General features: G+C 57.6%; 7 protein-coding genes across 7 annotated transcripts; 5 read left to right on the top strand and 2 right to left on the bottom strand.

Annotated features, from left to right (window-relative positions):
* Positions 1–873: 873 nt before the first annotated feature.
* On the top strand, positions 874–1,856 carry ACA1_114160 (AIG1 family protein; the record flags this gene model as incomplete). The annotated part of the gene is made up of 2 exons (XM_004342120.1): positions 874–1,220; positions 1,292–1,856. 2 exons carry the CDS (start codon positions 874–876, stop codon positions 1,854–1,856), a joined length of 912 nt encoding a protein of 303 aa, XP_004342169.1.
* A 203-nt stretch (positions 1,857–2,059) lies between these two features.
* ACA1_114150 (Ergosterol biosynthesis ERG4/ERG24 family protein) lies at positions 2,060–4,090 on the top strand (the record flags this gene model as incomplete). The annotated part of the gene is made up of 9 exons (XM_004342119.1): positions 2,060–2,158; positions 2,316–2,418; positions 2,566–2,753; positions 2,853–2,998; positions 3,066–3,210; positions 3,319–3,452; positions 3,525–3,634; positions 3,763–3,845; positions 3,947–4,090. The coding sequence occupies 9 exons, from the start codon at positions 2,060–2,062 to the stop codon at positions 4,088–4,090; spliced, it is 1,152 nt and encodes a 383-aa protein (XP_004342168.1).
* A 95-nt stretch (positions 4,091–4,185) lies between these two features.
* Positions 4,186–5,338, bottom strand: ACA1_114140 (Ubox domain containing protein; the record flags this gene model as incomplete). The annotated part of the gene is made up of 5 exons (XM_004342118.1): positions 4,186–4,343; positions 4,456–4,651; positions 4,799–4,874; positions 4,925–5,082; positions 5,180–5,338. The coding sequence occupies 5 exons, from the start codon at positions 5,336–5,338 to the stop codon at positions 4,186–4,188; spliced, it is 747 nt and encodes a 248-aa protein (XP_004342167.1).
* Positions 5,339–5,746: 408 nt separating this feature from the next.
* On the top strand, positions 5,747–7,123 carry ACA1_114130 (uncharacterized protein; the record flags this gene model as incomplete). Its single annotated transcript, XM_004342117.1, has 5 exons — positions 5,747–5,879; positions 6,054–6,316; positions 6,357–6,587; positions 6,695–6,857; positions 6,987–7,123. The coding sequence occupies 5 exons, from the start codon at positions 5,747–5,749 to the stop codon at positions 7,121–7,123; spliced, it is 927 nt and encodes a 308-aa protein (XP_004342166.1).
* A 246-nt stretch (positions 7,124–7,369) lies between these two features.
* Positions 7,370–8,108, top strand: ACA1_114120 (DNA polymerase III, epsilon subunit; the record flags this gene model as incomplete). The annotated part of the gene is made up of 5 exons (XM_004342116.1): positions 7,370–7,418; positions 7,494–7,584; positions 7,672–7,735; positions 7,855–7,955; positions 8,036–8,108. The coding sequence occupies 5 exons, from the start codon at positions 7,370–7,372 to the stop codon at positions 8,106–8,108; spliced, it is 378 nt and encodes a 125-aa protein (XP_004342165.1).
* Positions 8,109–8,130: 22 nt separating this feature from the next.
* On the bottom strand, positions 8,131–9,177 carry ACA1_114110 (uncharacterized protein; the record flags this gene model as incomplete). Its single annotated transcript, XM_004342115.1, is given in 3 exon segments — positions 8,131–8,584; positions 8,595–8,771; positions 8,831–9,177. 3 exon segments carry the CDS (start codon positions 9,175–9,177, stop codon positions 8,131–8,133), a joined length of 978 nt encoding a protein of 325 aa, XP_004342164.1.
* Positions 9,178–9,401: 224 nt separating this feature from the next.
* On the top strand, positions 9,402–9,895 carry ACA1_114100 (uncharacterized protein; the record flags this gene model as incomplete). Its single annotated transcript, XM_004342114.1, has 2 exons — positions 9,402–9,771; positions 9,855–9,895. 2 exons carry the CDS (start codon positions 9,402–9,404, stop codon positions 9,893–9,895), a joined length of 411 nt encoding a protein of 136 aa, XP_004342163.1.
* Between the last annotated feature and the right edge of the window lie 871 nt (positions 9,896–10,766).

The raw sequence follows: 10,766 nt of genomic DNA, 5'->3' as shown, positions 1-10,766 counted from the left end.
CATCCTGGTGCTGGCCAACGAGTTCATGATGGAGGACCTCGTGGCCCAGTGCGAGAACAAGCTGATCGACATCATGGACTGCAACAACGTCGTGCCGCTGCTCGAGCTGGCCTCGTTCTACTTCGCGTCGACCCTGCGCTCGGCCTGCGTCAACTTCATCTCCAACAACTACGATATCGTGTCCAAGACGATGGAGTTCGACGACCTCCCCTCCGAGACCAAGGACGAGGTCAAGAGACTCAAGGCCCTCTAAGCGACCTTCCTCTACCCTGTATATACCTCCGACCACCTCCTCGCTATCCACCACATCACCATCATCTTCTTCTTCATCGTCTTCGACTTCTCTACAATGACCGATGTCTCCCCGAACAGCGCTGCGGCCCTGCAATCGATCATTGTTCGATCTCTCCTCTCACACTCCCCGCACTCCTGTGCTGTACATACCCCACACAACTTCACCACAACGCATATATATGCCCTGTCTATACTCACACGCACATGGACGACAACTTATAAATATATTATATAGATATATATATATATCAGTCTAGCTGTGTCTGCTCTCGCTTTGTCTCTCAGGCGTGCACGTTTTGGTTTGTGCTTTGAAGGAGGATTCATTCAAATCTTTTTGGGTTTTCACAAGAAATCGAAGTCATACAGTCCTTCGAGGGCATTGTCCTCATATGCATCCATCTGCATCCCTACATCTGACGGAACAGAGGAGGAAGAGACGGACAACATCACATCATCAGCATCTGCTCGTGCAACAACAAAAAACGAGTGCCTGAACCGACGGAGGAGTTGTGGTCGGGGTCTTACCAAGCCTCACCCCTCAGCCCACACGCTTCACTCACCACCACCAACAGTCACAACATGTCAAACTTGAAACCAGTGCATGAGGTATGCATCTGCCTGGTGGGCAAGACTGGTGTGGGCAAGCCCATGCTGGGCAACTTCCTGTGTCCAGGCGCCAACTTCAGGACTTCAGGGGGTGCGGCCAGCATCACCTTTACCGCGCAGCAGGCCCGGGCCGCATACCCGGACCGCGGACTGGCGCTGGTCATGCTTGACACCATGGGCCTGGGCGACACAGTGCATGGGCTGGAGGTGGTACGGCAGAAGATCACTGAGGGCGTCAAGTCGCTGGCTGGCGGCGTTGACTTCGTCTTCCTCTGCATCAAGAAGGAGCGCTTCACCGACGAGAACCACCTCGCCGTCATGTACGTACTACCACTCTTTCTTTGGACCAGTATGTATGTTTGTTAACTTATTAAGCAATTCGTTACACCAGGCACCTGTTCCAAGTCATCCTGGGCAATCAAGCGCTGGAGAACACGTGGCTGGTGGTGACCCACGCCGAGGACCTGGCCGGCGACTCCCAGGCGCAGGCCCAGTGGCTGCGCGACGCGCGCGAAAACCAGCAGAAGCTGTCCGAGGTGATGCGGCTCGTGGGCGCGCACAAGGTGCTCTTCGTCGAAAACCGGGCCTCGGCCGACCCGCGGCTCGACGCGATCTACGCCGAGGGCCGCCAGTCCAGCCGCGACCTGCTCCTGAGCGTGGCCAAGGCCAACGCACCCGCCCGATTCGACTTCAAGCGCCTCGAGGCCGCCCAGAAAGCCCACGACGACCGGATGGCCGCGGCCGAGGCCCAGCGCAAGGCTGAGGCGGCGAGGGTGGAGCTGCCTTCTGCGCTGCCGCCGCCTCGGCCCTCTGCCGAGCAGGCCCAGATCGCCAGGGAGAAGGCGCGCGCAGAAGCTGAGCGGCAGGCGGCCGTGAAGCGCCAGGAAGAGCTGGTGCTTCGGACCAGGCCCATCATTGTTCACCATGATAACGGCGGTGGGTGTGTGCTCTGCTAAAACAGCATTTGTAGGACTTACTTTTAAATAGAGACACGTTGGCATGTTGTCAGTGTCGTTCAGACGAAGGCGGTGCAGCATAGGTGGCAGCTGCTGTGTGGAGGGGCGAGCCCGTCATTCGGACCAATAGGCGAGAGCCTAATTATAGTTAAAAAAGGCTTTGAGTTCGTGGTTTTTACTTTTTACAACACCAGACGAAGAGGATGGCAGCCGAGTTTGTGGCGAAGACGCCCATCCTGGCGGACGCGGTGAAGGACCTGACCGGTTTTTACCAGCAGCTTGCCGCCCCTACCACCCCCGCCGTACGTACCTGCCCCTGGATTTCATTTTTTTAAATTACAAATTACAATTTTTCTTTTAATCAATCAATCTTTATAATGCGCGATCCGTGTGCCGCCACAGCGGCGGAAATTTGTGCTCTGTTTTTAATGGCAACGACGAACTGATTTGTTTGTGCAGTTGGCGATCTGGTTCACGTTCTGGGGATTCCTTGTGGTGTGCTACTACCTGGTCCCGGGTCCCGTCGGCCGCGGCGTGCCCCTCAAGAATGGCAAGCAGCTCGGTACGTCATGCATCTAATCTCTCAATTATTCCACCATTACTCATTGTGTGCTAATAATACTAACAATAATAATAATAAATCATTTATTATTATTTGTTTGAGCTTTTTATCAAGAAATAATAATAATAACAAAAATACAATGTGTAGAGTACCGCATCAACGGCTTCCGGAGCTTCGTGTTGCTGCTGGCCCTGTTCTACGGCGGTTCGTTCGCCGGCTGGTGGACGCCCACCGTCATCTACGACAACTTCTGGCCTCTCTTCACCGTCGTCAACTACTTCTCCTTCGCCCAGGTCCTCTTCCTCTACATCAAGGGCCGCTTCTTCTCCAACGAGGTACCGCACACGCACCGCCGCACTCACGACACACACTACACACCGCCGCACACACGACACACACACACACCACACACCTGACGCGTTGGTGGTTTCCAGTTTGAGACGCACGGCAATGTCTTGGCGGACCTGTGGTACGGCGTGGAGCTGAACCCGCGCATGCTGGGCTTCGACTTCAAATACTTTGCCTACCGACCCCTCATCATGGGCTGGGCTCTCCTCATCCTCTCCATCGTCCACCACCAGTACGCCCCACCGCACACACCGCCGCCGCACACACCGCCGCACACGGCCAACGATCGGAATGTGCAGGTATGCGGTGTACGGGGTGGTGTCGATTCCGATGGGGCTGTACCTGCTGTTCACCTGGTGGTACACCATCGACTACCTGTGGGTCGAGCACAAGATCTGCACCACGTGGGACATCATCGCCGAACACTTTGGCTTCGGCCTCGTCGTACGTCGCCCCCACCCACCACCCACCACCCACCACCATCACACACACCAGTCGTGTGCCGTGCGGTCATGTCATCTGACGTGTGTGTGTCGTGCGACGTATGTACAGTGGGGCGACCATGCGTTCTATCCGTTCTTCTACAGCATCCAGGCGCACTACCTGATCGAGCCGTTCGAGCTCCATCCCGTCGCCTACTTGGCCATCGTCGCCGTCTTCTTCACCGGTTACACCATCTTCAGACAGTGCGTACTCTCTCTCTATTTTCTTTTCTTTTTCTTTCATCATCTCACACGACACATGCATGCGGTACACAGGGCGAACAACCAGAAGGACGAGTTCAAGCGCGTCGGGAAGAAGGCCAAGATCTGGGGCAAGCCCGTGACGACGACCAAGGACGGCCGCCTCCTGACCTCCGGCTGGTGGGGTACGCGCCTCCACTATGCTGAGCCCCCTCCCCGCGGCCATCGCTTTTTCGTTCTTTTCTTCCCCTCCCCCCCCCGCTCAACGCGCAAAGAATGAAGCGAAAGACTTACGAGTCGACAATGCGCATAGGTGTTGGCCGGCACATCAACTACCTCGGCGACATCCTCATCGCCGTCGGCTGGACCCTTCCCTGCGGCTTCTCCTCCCTCATCGTACGTCGTCGGCCTGTCGTGTTTTCATCGTCGTTCATTGCTATAAACTCAACAACAACGAATGTTGCGTGTGTTCGGTGTGTTGTGTGTGTGTGGTACAGCCGTGGACGCATTCGATGTTCTTCATTCCGTTCCTGATGCATCGCGAGCACAGGGACGAGCAGCGCATGCGGGAGAAGTACGGCGCCACGTACCAGGAGTACTGCCGCGTGGCCAAGTACCGCATCTTCCCCTTCATCTACTAGCATGTAGCATGATTACACAATACTTTAATATTAGAGTTTACATTGTCTTCGATGCTCTATCTATGAAAAGCCACACAAACGTTTACGGAATTCGACTAGTCCCGCGCACCACCAAAGCAGAACGTGAGCGGCAGGACGACGAGGATGAGGAGCCAGGCGCCGATCCCCATAAGGCCCACGACGGTCATGAGGTAGACGGCGTCCACCACCAGAGCCAAAACCAGCAGCACCACAAAGAGCGGGAACAGCGCTCCTGATACACACATCACGTTCTTCAGCTGCTGACGCACCATCGCCACACACGGCACACCGCACACACTGCACACACCGCACACCGCACACCGCACACATTAGGTGTGTCGTACCACAGATGGAGCGAGAGTACCAGTTGCTCCAGGGGCCGAAGGAGAGGCTGCACAGAGACGAGGAGGCCGGCACGTACTTGACCCTGCGCAGGCACCGCGTGGCGCCCACGCACAGCCCAAAGTTCTTGCAGCCCCAGCCGCAGCAGCTCGAGGGCGAGACTGGGACGTCTATGCACACGCACACCCTCTCCATTGGCTGCATCGGCGGCGGGGGAGGCGGGGGCTGCGGGGGCTGAGGCCGTGGCTGCGGTTGTGCTTGAGGCCGAGGTGGTCGAGGCTGCTGGGGCTGTGGTAGAGGCTGAGCTTGAGGCTGAATTGGTGCTTGATGGCTCTCAAGCTTGACGTTTTCAACTTCTGGTTCAGCTGTCTTCTTCTGCTCCTGCTTCTTCTTCTTCTGGAGGCCGTGGGCGAGCTCGTACCTAGATGAAGACTGTTAGGAATTGGGTACAACAAAAGAAGAATGAAGTACCGTTCGACGGCGTTGCGAAGGGCCCAGTTGGGGATCAACTGCTGTTGGGTGATGGCGGTCTTGCACACCGGGCACTCGGAGCGCGGACCGGTACTGAGCCACTTGGTGATCGTCTCCTTGCTGTAGCTGTGCCCACAAGGCCCCACAACTGCATACTCCTGTTTGTTTTGTATACAAAACAAAACAAACCAAACCAAAACAAATGAGAGTTTGGACAATCAGCAGAACCTGATGATTGGATTGGGCGAGGGTTACCAGCAGCGTGAGGGTGATGGGGTCGACGAGCTCTTCGGGTGGCGGTGGCAGCTGCTCCCTGTGGTCATCCAGGACTGTGGGCGGGTTCAAGGAGAAGGAAGACGAGGACAAGGAAGAAGACGATGACGAGAGTTCTTCGACAGCGGAGGATGACTCCATCTTAGTTGATGATTGCGGTGGCTTGGTTTTCTCTTGGACCTCTTACGGCATTCTGGCATCTGTCGACTTCGACCGAAACCGAAAATTCTTGGGCCGGCAGTGCCTTGGTGCCGGCACTCGTCGTCCTTGGGGAAGACTCAGGTTCAAACCCTGGCCCTGGCGTCGCCTGCGTTGATCACTTCTTGGAAATCAATTGATATTGATAGCGGGTTCCATAAATCCCAAAAACCTCAACCCAGCCGTATGTGTGGATTAATCAAAATATAGGAAGGCAACGTAGTCCGCTCGGCAAATGGTACAGCTGCCAACCTTTCCAGTGGTGTTTTGTTCCATTTATGTTGTCGAATTCTTGTTAATTGATTTATATACTGCATTTAATCAAAGGAGTTGGCACGGCACGAAGCCGACATGGATCTGCTGGAGTTCATGGAGGTGGAGGCGAGCGACAAGGCCACCTCGGCCTCCTCCTCCGCAGGGACACCTGCCAGTGCTGCCGCCGACTCAACTGGCCTGGGTCCTGGTCGCCCGCGAAAGCGACGACGTGAGCAGCCACCGCCCAACACCAATAACCGCAAGCTGGCCACCACGACAACAATCATCATCGCACACGACACACACGGCACACACGACAAGACAACGACATCGACATCGTCTACGACGTCGGAGGAGCTCGAATGCGTAGCGCACGCAGCCGAGGCGGTGGTGGTTGGTGCAGATGGCGGCGCGTTAGGACCCGAGGGCGGCCCGCCGAGGCTGGTCGACTACCCGGACAGTGAGGGCGCCGACGAGGCGGACCTCGACGGCCGCGACAGCGAAGCGACAGAGCTGCCGGACGAGGCTGCGAGAGAAGATGAAGAGGAAGGTGGTGATGATGGTGGTGATGATGGTGCCAAGGAAAGCGATACGCGAGCGCAAGAAGGCGATGAGGATTCCGAGATGACACAGAGCATGGAGATGGAGGAGATGCACGCACGCGTCGTCATTCCCGACACGGCCACCAGCGGCCAGCAAGAAGCAGAAGAAAAAGAAAAGAAAAGGGGGAAAAGAAGAACGAAGCGAGGAGCGAAAGAACGAACGAGACGAGCGGGCGGGCGAGGAGCCGGGACGGGAGACGGCAGCAAACAAGCACGAACAAGGCGAGGCCGTCGCGGCTGGTGCTGGTGGCGAGCTGGAACGGCGGGCCAAGGGGGATAAGGCGAAGCGAAGGCTGCCCGACTGGATGGTTCTCACGCCCAAGCAGCTTCAGCAGGTCAGTTGGCTATCGACAGCCTACACGTGGCATGCGCACCACACGCACCACACACACACCACACACACACACACGACAGGTTGTAGCTCACCATCACGTACGAACAGGCGCAGGCCGAGAAGGAGCGGGAGATGAGAGAAAGCAAGGCTGTGCTCCGCGAGCAGGCCCTGCGCTTCTTCGAAATCATGCAGTGCAGCAACAGCAGCACTACGTCCGAGTCCAGCGGCTCCATTGTTGACGACGGCGAGTCGGCCGAGCAGCTGGCGGCCGGTGCGGCACAGGGCTTGCCAGTCGCCTCGCGTATCCTGATGATACGAGTTGGCGGCGACATGGCCTAGCGCTCACCACACACGACACACACAACACACACAGCACTTGACGCCAAGCCACTGATCGCAGTAGCGCCGGTGACGCTCGAGACGAAGGTGTTGGTGAGTGACACCGTGCGCTACACCGACGTGCTCCTACCCATCGAGGAGGGCCGGGTCGTCATCTTCGACCTGGAGACATCGGGCTTTGGCGCTGATGACAGGTAAGTTCACGGCGCTGTGCACGTGCGTGATATGGGATCGTCCGTGTGCGGTGGTGCGTGAACGATAATTAATTAACGCTGCACTGACCCCTGGTGACCATTAGCATCATTGAGATCGGGGCCGTGGAGCTGATAGACGGGCAGCGGACGGGCATCGTGTTTCAGAGGTGGGTCGGGAGAGAAAGTGGTGTGGAGGCTTGTGCACATGGACTGAAAGAACTACTATTCTATTCGCAGCTACGCCAAGGCCATGGGCTCGATCAACCCGTATGCCTTCAAGGCTCACGGTCTCTCCGAAGGTAACACACACGACACACACACAAAAGGCACACAAGACACACACAAGACACACTAACAATTCTTCACCGGTGCAGAATTCCTGTCGTACCATCAGTCCATCGAGATCGTGCTCACCAACTTCATGCGATGGGTTGGCCACTCGCCGCTCGTCGCGCACAACAGCCGGTAAGGTTTCCCATATCCGTCGTGCGAGTTTCGTTGCGAAGTGAAGGCCAACACTTCCTCACACCTCCGCTCCACTTGGCCTTCAAGGTTCGATATGCGCATGCTCTGCCAGGAGTTGCGTCGGTGGGACATTCCAATGAACGGCAACAAGGTGCGCTCCTCACTCTCTTCTTCACCCCAAACCACCATTTCATTGTATTTATTTGCCGTGTGTGCCGTGTGTGCCGTGTGTGCGGTGTGTGCCGTGTGTGCGGTGTGTGCGACCGGAAGGTGTTCTGCACGCTGCGCTACTACCGTGCCAAGTACCCGGGCATGGCGTACTCGCTCGACGACCTGGCCAGCCACTTCCGCATTGACCAGATCATTGAACGGTACATGCGCCCCTTGTGGTGTAGCGGCGTGTATTATTTGCCTTACCCGCTTCCTTTTTCTTTTCTTTTTTTGGTCCAAGGCGCACCCACGGGGCTTTGGTTGACGCCGAGATCTGCGCCCGCGTCTATCAAAAGTTCCTGGACGCCCTCTGAGTGTAATTGCTAAGTCATTCGTTTATTGCAACACGCACTTGCCGGCACTGACAACCATTCCGACCACCTGCAAGCCCTCCATGACCACGTCGAGTGCCCTCGTCTTGTGCTGGACGTAGGTAACGGCCGCCTGCTCCACGGCCCGCTGCTGACTCGCCCGCAGCTCCCCCAGCTGCCGCTGCAGCCGCTCCTCGATCTCCCCCAGCCTCTGCTCGAGCTGCGCCCTCTCCTGTTCGGTCGCCGCACGCACCTGCTCCTCCCGCAGCCGACGCGCCTCGTCGGCAGCCCTCGCCTCGAGCTTGCGGCACTGGCGATCGTAGGCCTCCTGGGCCTGTTCGAGCTCGGCGATCGTGTAGCGCGTCGGCGCGTTGGCGGTGATGACGCGCAGCAGCGCGGCCCGAGCCTCGTCCCGGCGCTGCGCGTTGAACTCCTCCTCGCGCCCCGCGGGATCCCGCGGCGGCAGGCTCGGGCGGGTTCTAGACGAACACGATACGATCGGCTCCCAGCCGGGCCACCATCTCGTCAAAGTGGCGATTGCTGCGCGATTGACGCACCCACGCCTGCTGGGCGCCGCTATCGCGGCTCAGATCGGCGCCCGAGGCCGTCACCACCAGCCACACGTTGCCCAGGCACCCTTCGCCCAGCACTCCCTCGAGCAGGTACCTTTTGCCAATATAAAGATATTTGTGTGGGTCGTGTCGTGTCGTGCGTCGTGTGCGTACTTGTAGGCAACGTAGGTTGGCTCGGTGAAGCGCTCGGCCTTCATGCAAAGGAAGAAGAAGTCGACCCCGCCGGCGAGAGAGGCGATGCCCTGGGTGGTCTGTTGCCGCACCACTTCAGGCGGGCGCTGGGTGTCGTCGAGCCCCATCGTGTCCAAGACGCGCAGAAGGAGGTGCAGCTCGGGGTAGGCCAGTTCGCCCACTTGCCCGGGCGTTTGGCTGGAGGCCGAGTTGGAGGGGGTGAACAGGTCGGGTCTGGAATGACACAGCAGCCGGCCCAGTGCGGTCTTGCCGGCGCCGGTGAGGCCCACGAGAGCCACGCGCACAGCCCTCCGTGTGGTGGTCGACATGGTAGGCTTGTTGTTGAGACTTGGGTTGTGTTGTGAAGTCGACGCGCTTGCAGTTCAATTTTATTCTCGGTTCGGCCGAAGATCTCGAAGAACTTTATTCTCCGATTCGGTCGAAACGGAGGTTTTATGATTGGGGATTGCTTTGCACCAAAATTAAACATCTCAAACTTCTTCAGCGGAAAAAGGTGCTCTTCATCGACAACAGATCATCGAAGAACAAGCGGATGGACGAGATGTATGCCGAGGGCCGCGAGTCGGCCAAGGGCCTGCTCCTTCAGGTGATGCAGAGCAACAAGCCGGCGCGGTTCACCATCGAGAGCCTCGAGGCCGCCCAGAAGGAGTACGACGACACGAAGGCCGCCGCTGAGGCCGAACGCGCAGCCGAGGTGGCGCGGCTGAGGCAGGTCGAGATTGACGCCGCGACGGCCCTCGAGAAGGAGAAGGCCAGGTCGGCCATCCGGGAGGCCGAGCTGCAGGCCGAGGTCAAGTTGGCGACAGCACGCGCCGAACTCGAGGCCAAACTGCGTGGCGAAGCCGAGGAGAGGCTTCGCAACGCCCCTACGCCGCAGCAGCTGATTACTAAGGGCGGAGGCTGTGTGCTTTTTTAATGTTTTCATCTCAAGCACGTTCGCTCTTCTCCGCACCTGCACCGCTTTCGTTCTTCCCCCCCCCCACAGCAGTGTGCAAGAAGCGGGGAGCGGATGGTACATGCGTGTAATTTGTAACTGGGTGGCCTCTACACCAAAAACAAAATAGAGAGAACAACGAGGAATGGAAAAGAGAAGAAGAAGAAGAGATTGCTCTACAGACAGACGGGGGGTCTTGTTCCTGTCTTGCTCCACTCCTCTGCCGGAAGGTGGTACCGTTAGGGCGGTGCGGTCAAGGCTCATGTAGTCTTGGCCGTACGTAGAGGAGGAGAGAAGGACAGAAGCAAGCAAGCTCGTCGTTTGAAGGCTCTAGTTGGGGAGAATCACGTCGGAGAAGTACGGATGTCTCATGGCCTTCTCTGCTGAGACTCGCTCGTTGGGGTTGTACCGCAGCATTTGCTACACACACACACAGACACCAGAGTCGTGTGAGAAGTGGAAAGGCTACTCACTAAGTCCGCCGTCCGCGTCGCACGCAGGACTGGAGAGGAACGCAAACGAACCTCGATCAGGTTGTAGCCGTCTTCGTCAAGCCCTGGCACCAGCGTCTTCAGAGAGATGGTGGGGTATCGCGGGAAATCCTCCTAGCGTGGCCGAGAGAGCATTCGGGTGTCAGACTGTGCGACAAGGCGCTAAGGTGTCACAGCAACAATTTGTTCGGTCTTCTCGCAGTGGCCACGAGGCGCAGCTGGAAGGGAGGGAGCACCTTGTAGTCCGGAAGCTGCTTGACTTCTGGCCAAGACTCCTCAGTCGGTGTGCCAAGCTTCGTACAATGGAATTAAGGCAAACACAACACTAGCAGAAAGCGAAGCGAAGCGAGAACAAGAGAGAACAAGGACGGAGCAAAGAAGCAGAAGGGAGGGGAAGGGAAGGGAAGAAGGGCTAAGAGGATATTTGAAGATCCGCAGCAGCTGGTCGTTGGCGTTGCTGCCAGGAGAGAGG

The sequence above is a fragment of the Acanthamoeba castellanii genome (assembly GCF_000313135.1).
Source record: "Acanthamoeba castellanii str. Neff unplaced genomic scaffold scf7180000084669, whole genome shotgun sequence".
NCBI lineage: Eukaryota > Discosea > Longamoebia > Acanthamoebidae > Acanthamoeba > Acanthamoeba castellanii.
The sequence above is the reverse complement of the archived record's forward strand: the minus strand, read 5'-3'. Positions and strand labels throughout refer to the sequence as shown.